The following is an 8,085-nucleotide window of genomic DNA, read 5'->3' as shown; positions in this document are numbered from 1 at the left end:
AAAGATAGGTAATAAATATAATATTTAAAAGATAATAATTTATAATTTTAATTTCATGTAGTAGCGACAATCGATATACCAACAGTTTATTGATATTTATTGGTAATGCATGTCGACTCCATTGCAATCCCTGTTCCTGATTATATTTGCGACGAGCCACGAACACGCCCTCTTCCATCCCCTATTATATTAACTAAGTATTACAAAACGACATATTTGCCCTCATGGAAAGCTGTAAATCCAACTTTAACTCGATACAAATAAAGCTCCTTTTCAAGTTATTCGTTTTATATTATGTAAGCACATAAATTCACGCAGTTTCGATTTGTCTATAAAATAATACACTTTGAGCTTTGTCTGAGAATCATTGAGAGGCAAGTGATGTTTTAGCATTCAATGAATTTAATTAATTAAAACCCGCTTTTGTTCGCCGCTTTTGATTAAATAAACATTAAAAATTATTACTTTGCTGGCCTTTGTTATTTGATTATTGCTACAATAGAAATATTATGATATTTATTTGAATAAACATTGGTTTTATGAGAATATTGTATTGTTATAGAATCAAATTATACAGATGGATGGATTACGGTAGGAAATGATATAAGTTGTTTGAATCGGTGCTAATTTATTTAAAAATAACAAGTCCTAATTTCACGAACAATTTTTGAAACTGAATCACAGTTGTAAGATTATTTTAATATCCAAGTATTTACTGTATTTCTACATTTAACCTTCTCTATTTGGCAGTAACAATGGTAATCTCATTTCACGATTAGGTAAATTAATTTTTATTGTTAGGTACATTACAGCCGAAAAACGAATTAATCTATGAGCTTAGACATTCTTATTTATTTTTTGATAATACTAAACCAAATAAATTATGAACTTACTTAGTAGTAGTTACCTAAGTTTTTCGAGAGAAATCATGGCCACACCAGACACGACATGCATTTCCACGAAATATGTAATTTTTTAATAATTTTATTAATTTATTTAACACTTCAATTTCTATTTTTGTTTGTTTATTATGTTATTATGTTTGTGTTGTTGATCCCTACTTGAACACTACAAAGCACGTTATAGGTATCTATTATAAAGAGCAGCACTAGGTTTTTACATACCAACCTACTCACCTTGCCAGGAATTTTTAACAAAGTAGATAGTAATTATTTTTACAAGCATCAAAATGGAAATAATGTTGTCGTTATAATTACCTAATATTTCAATTTACACACACTTAGTCCGAACAATAACGAATAGAGAATTTTGAATATCTTTTCTTATAATACTAATGGACGGACGGACAACTCTTATTCACAACCAATCTTCATATTCCTCAAAAGCATTGTTCCAAACATCATACTTACCCGTATTTTTAAGTAGTAACTTAAAATATGGCGTTCCGCGCAATTTCGAAATGTTCATATAAACGAACAATGGACGCGTTACTTGTATCTCTAAGAGGTTCTATTGTTTAATGCCACAATTAGTTGTGAATTCTCGAATGAAAGAAACTGCCCAAGTCGCTGGACAGTGCTGTGTGAAGGAACAGGCTTGATACTTGTGCTTAGCGTTTTAAATGTAGATACCACATTCGGGGTTGGATCAAATGTGCGCAGCCTGTTTAAAAATTCAGCTAAATAATATCTGTGCAAATTTCATTCAGATCTAATCGGTCGTTGTTGCGTAAACGATATATGTAATATTATTTATTATGTGCTATCATTCGAATAATTTCCCCGTTTTTAAATGTTTACTGGATAAATGCTTCACTTATATTATTATTTTGTAGGTATACATATTTTGGAATTAGGTAGCCATAAAATTAACTATAAAACAATATCTAGTAATTACTCTAGTCTAGAGACTAGAGACTATTTACGAGAGACTATTACTCTGGTAAATGCTCACACGACTAGCAGTTTTGCCACAATGTTTCCCTTTTCGCTAACAAGTAAAGTTTAACAAATATTCCTATGCTATTTAATGAAATCGTTTCCGTAACATAGTATCAAAACGGTTCGCTACACGACCGCTTTTCGGCAGTATTCTGTCCACGAAGCCGAATGATAGCCACTGAAATATGTTCACATACACGGAAATAAAACATTGATGTAAATTCAAATATTTTGGCATTTCATTGTTAAATCATATTACATATTGCAATTATATCACATTACACATATTTATCCAAAAACCCATGTATTTTCTACGTAACACAGCTTGAGGTGGGAATAAGATTACCTACTACGAGAGTCGAGAGGTAAACTGTATTATTTTAGTGACGAGAAAGAGCATGTTATTTTTGTTATAATTTACGATGAATGTAAAACCACACATCCAAAGTGTAACTACTTAAGTATTATTACCTAAAAATATGCCAAATTTATACTAATTAGTTACACTTAAACCGGCATAAGTTAAATCGATAATATTGTCTCATACCTATATGCTCCTTATCGGGCGAACATTTAAAAAACTGTAAAAAAAAATGAATTCACGGAAGTGTATCTAGGTTTTTTAGGTCCACGCTAAACATGGCTAGACTCCAAACTCATATTCATAAAGCAACTGCCGAAACAGTGATCAATTTAGCAATAACAGGGCTATTTTTATGTTTCACTGTACAATGGACATTATATTTTAAGGGCTGTATAAAAGTAAATTCTGTATCTGGCCTGAAAACCTGATGATTAGAAACTATTATTATCTTATTATTTTATATCTAAAATCAAGAAAGTTTTAATTACTCCATGGCTTTTTGGAAATGTAAATTGAAGACAAAAATAATACCTATTAGTAAAACTTGTTCATTGATCAGGTTATGAATAAGGAAATACATCTAAGGGAAATACTAATAAGTTGTAAGTCAATTTGTCATTCTTTATTTTACTTTCTCTGTGTAAGTAAAAGAATTGAGACAACAAGAGATCGCAGATCACATACTGTAAAATAAAGAGCATAATAATATTAGGTATGGCTTTTTAATTAGAAAAAAAATGAAGTGAAACAGAGTAAATAAATATTGCCGTAGTAAACAGCGCAGTATTACATTCCCCAAACACTTGGAGCTGGTCAGCCCTACACTCAAAATATATCTATTTCACATTCACCTAGACTCCATTGTTTATTAAGCCAAAAAAGTTTCCATTTTTCCATTGTTATGCTCTTTTGTTTTATGAAATGCAAAGCTTTGGATACTCGGTTTTTATACAAATTGGGGAAGAGTTATTCGTACGCGAAATCTATATTTGTAGTTTACATGTATTTATTCTATCCAATTTAGTTCAGTTCGTTTTTGCCAGCCGTTTGCGTAATATAAAATATGCTATTATTTTAGACAAAGGGTATAATTATGAATATGTAGAGTATTTTCCAACACACGTTGAGATTATGAAGAAACTTATATCGTGTGAACACGATCAAATCAAATTATTATGCATCATTCATGATATTCAAATATTTTCTAAATAATGATTTAGTTATAGATAGATATATAAACAAAAAACAATGGTCATCCAGTATGAACACAACTTCATTGAATTGGATGCACTGAGATGGTCCAATTAATGCGAAAAAAATATTAATTAGGAACGATGGTATAATTAATGTAAATTCACATAGGTACATAACATTAAATACCTTCTATTTTTTAAAGGCCAGATATCCTAGTGTGAATTTGAAACTGTCTAATAGACAAAATAGCAAATTGTATAGACTATAGACAGTGTCTATAGTCTATACAATTTGCTATCATACTGTATATATATATTAAATTTATTAAACTAGCTCTATTTCAACAAAACCACTCGCTTCTTCGTCTCACCCGTATGAGTCGCATTCATGTATTGTATATGTACCTCCACCAACTGTCTTACAAGATTTGTTGTATCCACATTCGTATGGACAATCAGTTCAAATACCTTCAATTGTTCCAGAGCTTTCCAATCATCCTTATGTCTTATAGCCACATTAAACAATTCGTTAAGAACATCCTTAGACTTCTTTATTAAACTTAAAATGAACCCAGCTTTGTACGGAGCATCATCTTTATGAAAATCTTTTATCGTTTGAAGTGATTTTATTTTAACCTGTGAGTCGTATAGAGTTTGCTCTACAAGCGTCGCAATTTTGCTTTTAATATTTTCATCTTTGTCATCTTCCTCTTCGTTAGCATTTTTAGGGGGAAGTGGATCATCTAGTGTTCCAGAGACTAGCCAGTATCTTCGGCCATCTATGTTTTTGCTAGTTGTGGCTGTTGTTTCCTTTTCAATGTTAACGGTTTGTGGCGAAATCGTCGATTCCTTATCATTAGAGACTGTTACGTCAATTAGATTTAAACCATGACTATAATGAGGATTCGTGAAGCCTGAAAATTTTGCGTTATATATAGATTTATAAAAATTATTGTAGGAAAACAAATTATTAGATTAAATTACTACTAGGTAAGTATAGACTTCAGCCAATTCTTACCGAGAAAACATATTAATAACCACATGATTCTATGCGCAAAATACGTTCACATATCGCTTCGGTAATGAAAATCTTAATAACAATAACAGCGGAAAACTTAATTTAACACAGTCTTTAAACTGGTAATAAAAATACTATGGCAAGTGTTTTATAGGTAACTATTTTCCATCTGTCTTCTATACAAGATCTTCGTTTTATTTCTGCACGAATATTACGTTCTTGACATTGTCTATCAAATTATGAAAGAATAATAAATTGGTGACTAAATTTAAAATTAAAATTAATTGTAAGAATATGAAAATGATTCGAACATCTCTACGAATTCTAAAATTTCTCTCACATGATTTTCAATTGAGCCAATACAGATATTGTCATAATGTATTTGGAATAAAGGATTTGTTGCAGCCTGAAAAAGTAAAACGTTATATTAATATGTACTTACCTACCTAATTGTTTATTGTAACTTTCTGCTTTTCTTTTTTCGGTTGGTTGGAAGAAATTGCTGTTCAACAATAAAGCCACCAATTGCTTCCTATAATTTCCTGCTTTTGTCTAACTTTGTGTGTGCAATAAAGAATAAATAAATAAATAAATGATTTGCCCTTACAATTGAAAGTGGTGATAACTTAAAGATTCGACGGAGATAAATAAACGAGTCGGTTTACCAGCAAATTTATCTAGTCTCATTTCATTTTAGCATGAACCATTAACTATAAAACAAATAAGGAGCGACGACCATAATGCAGTTATAGATATAATAAAAGAGTATTATCTAACAGAGCATGTATTCGTACAAACCAGGAATATGGACCTCAAAGAAGATCGTGCAATTGATGAATATATTGCTATGTTGCTCAAACAAGGTATTATGGTTAATTCTCTTGGTACCTGTTATAATTAATATCATCGTAAAGTTAAAGATCAAACTAAATGAATAATTAATAAATAATAATTATTAAAGTTGGTTGGTATCTAATCGGTAATACCTATTTTGGCATCTGGTTCGAACTCTTTTTTCCATTCAATAGATCAAGCTTGATTGCGTACCTGCTGTATTCTTTAAAATGTTGTTAACAAAATGATTCGACAGATTTGTCGTTTCATTTTGTACTTTATATTTTGAATCACTGTACTTACAAATTTACAGGTAATTCAATATATGCAAGAGCTAAAGACGGCTCAATAGCTGGACTATGTGTTAACTTCGCTTCGAGTCCGGTTGATCCGAAAAATCTCAGAAACTATGCATTTTATCGACAGGTAGGTACTTACCTAAGTGTAGTGTTATTATTATTGTAATATGGTCGTGGATCAATAATTCTTATTCATTGTAAACCGTAAAATTAATTGAAATTCTATTTATTATTAGACAATTCGACAAAACGACAGCCATTTTTAACAAGTCATTGGTTTTTAACTCATGTACTTAGGTATGGTTCATAAAAGTAGATACCTACTTATTATTTTAATATCTAGTTATAAAATTATGAATTAAAGTAATAATCAATAACAAAACAATTTTTATAATAATCGTTGTTTTTATAACTAGGATCCCAACACCAAAGACTTCCTCTACTTTATTGCGAAATTGCAAGAAACACCCAATTTATGGAACATTTACAAACAGCCGAAAATTTTCGAGGTAAATCATTTATTAAAAAAAAGATCTTAATAAACCACATGAGACATCTGTAGGTATTTTGGATAGATACCGCATTTTATTTGAACCAAGAGGCCTTAGGTTCGATGCCGAGTACGGACTACGGACTAACAAAAAAAAAAAATGTTTCTTATTGGAAAAAAAGCTGATCACTTGTAAGTAAGTAAAAATATGGATGACCAACATATTTTGAAATACATCTGGTAACAAAGGAAGAGGATCATAGATGATAGAACCTAGTATAATATTATATTCTCTGTAATAGAACTTTATGAAAAAAAAAAATATATTTTTTCATACTTACTTACGCCCTAGCTACTTACTTACGCTTAGCATTTGGTTTCCAGATAAAAATGCTCGCAGTACTACCTGAGTACCGTCGCCAAGGAGTAGCTGTGATGCTAGCTGAGAAATCCAAGGAACAGGCTCAGGACCAAGGCTATAATGTTATCAGGATGGATTGTATTAACCAGTACGAGTAAGTTGATTTTGTAACTTAAAGAAACGAAAATACGTTTCGTAATAAAATGTATCATATTTTTTTAACGTTTAGGTATTTAAAAAAAACATTTAGGACAATGATTTATTTGTTTGTATTTTATATAAATTTGAACGTCTTTAAAGTTGAAACAACATTATATTAATAACTCAGCGGTCAGCCCCCGGAATGACAGACACAATAGAAAATCTACTGTGTCGTGGTCCGGTGGTCAGATCGGGCCGCTCGGGGCTCAATGGGTTAAAGAACTTGAATAGTATATTTTAGTCAAGACTTCAAGTGATTATTATTTTTGCGTACCTAATACATAACAAGCAACAGCTAGCCGTAACAATACCTACTGTAATGCACCTTTTTGTCTCTTTAGGTAAAAATAACTATTTTACACATAAACAAAATTTATATGCGATTCTCAATAAAGCGTGTGCTTATGCGTAATTATATCCGTTCAATGTTATAGCTGTGCGAATTATATACACCGTACAATATAGCAGTAGTTAAAAAAAACAATTAATATGTCTTTGCACGTGCATGTATGTGACGATGTATGAATTTTATATGGTACTGAGGTCTCTGAACGATGACAAATGATTTAGCACAGGTGTCTGTAAGTTGTTATAAAATCTACTTATGGCCGTTCCCAATATTCAAACTACGGTTATAGGTATCAGCTATCTCCGATAGCTAGTAAGGTTCTACCTATCGTAAGATAGAAAATATATTGGGAACGGCCATTACTGGCTGTTATTGGGACGCCAAAACAAAAGATAGCTAACATTTACTATCTTTAAGTTAGTATGTCAAACCGAAGATAGATACCTACCTACGATATTGGGACCGGCCATAAGTTAATAATATATTCAATACTAGAATTATGCGTCTTATTGAATGATTAGACAGTGATAAGATGACAATAGCGATAAAATACCTCAGAGATACCTAACTACACTATCAAAAAAGCACAATACATATCAGGAAACTTACATACCTACTTTTAAAAAAGCAATTTAGTAAACAACCTTCTTGGTACATTAATTTTGCTGACCATACATTGATCTGTTACGACTTTTTAGGGATAGTAATACATTTCTGCCCACCATACCCTTTACCCTGTACGACATCTTTTTATTTACATACGTACTTACTATTTTTTTATTTCTATTGCCAGCTTCAAGATAGCAGAACGTTGCATGATGTCTTGCCTCGTGAAGTTTCCACTGCACAAATTAAGAGGACCAAACGCACCGTTTATAAAACGAAGTTCCGACCACAATAGATGTGTGCGTGTGTACGTACACGCACGCATACACACGGATCGCGATAAGGAGATTCGAGGACGGGATTTTGAGAATTTGTTGGAGTAAATTGTTTTGGAAAGATTTGTTGATTTTTGTATTTATTTTGTTTGTGAATAAATATTTTGCTTAAAGCGGTGTTGTTTATTTTTATA

At 31.3% G+C, this 8,085-nt stretch overlaps 2 protein-coding genes across 2 annotated transcripts; one reads left to right on the top strand and one right to left on the bottom strand.

Annotated features, from left to right (window-relative positions):
• Nucleotides 1-3,794: 3,794 nt before the first annotated feature.
• Nucleotides 3,795-4,655, bottom strand: LOC123694575. Its single transcript, XM_045640041.1, has 2 exons — nucleotides 4,477-4,655; nucleotides 3,795-4,372 (listed from the first exon to the last, which is right to left on the bottom strand). Exons 1-2 carry the CDS (start codon nucleotides 4,499-4,501, stop codon nucleotides 3,795-3,797), a joined length of 603 nt encoding a protein of 200 aa, XP_045495997.1. The 5' UTR covers nucleotides 4,502-4,655.
• A 121-nt stretch (nucleotides 4,656-4,776) lies between these two features.
• LOC123694574 lies at nucleotides 4,777-8,002 on the top strand. Its single transcript, XM_045640040.1, has 6 exons — nucleotides 4,777-4,890; nucleotides 5,174-5,339; nucleotides 5,624-5,736; nucleotides 6,026-6,118; nucleotides 6,484-6,614; nucleotides 7,804-8,002. Exons 1-6 carry the CDS (start codon nucleotides 4,777-4,779, stop codon nucleotides 7,997-7,999), a joined length of 813 nt encoding a protein of 270 aa, XP_045495996.1. The 3' UTR covers nucleotides 8,000-8,002.
• Nucleotides 8,003-8,085: the final 83 nt, after the last annotated feature.

The sequence above is a fragment of the Colias croceus genome, chromosome 9 (genome assembly GCF_905220415.1).
Source record: "Colias croceus chromosome 9, ilColCroc2.1".
Lineage (NCBI taxonomy): Eukaryota > Metazoa > Arthropoda > Insecta > Lepidoptera > Pieridae > Colias > Colias croceus.
Note: the sequence above shows the minus strand (reverse complement) of the source record. Positions and strands in the feature narration are given on the sequence as shown.

What these genes read in the sequence shown, in the direction of transcription:
- LOC123694574 (XM_045640040.1), top strand. Translation starts at nt 4,777, where the DNA reads ATGATTCGAACATCTCTACGAATTCTAAAATTTCTCTCACATGATTTT. An exon ending in ATTTGTTGCAGCCTGAAAAA is followed by an intron (nt 4,891 to 5,173) that starts GTAAAACGTTAT and finishes ATTTCATTTTAG; the next exon opens with CATGAACCATTAACTATAAA. An exon ending in GATTGTATTAACCAGTACGA is followed by an intron (nt 6,615 to 7,803) that starts GTAAGTTGATTT and finishes TTCTATTGCCAG; the next exon opens with CTTCAAGATAGCAGAACGTT.
- LOC123694575 (XM_045640041.1), bottom strand. Translation starts at nt 4,501, where the DNA reads ATGTGGTTATTAATATGTTTTCTCG. An exon ending in GTTATTAATATGTTTTCTCG is followed by an intron (nt 4,373 to 4,476) that starts GTAAGAATTGGC and finishes CAAAATTTTCAG; the next exon opens with GCTTCACGAATCCTCATTAT.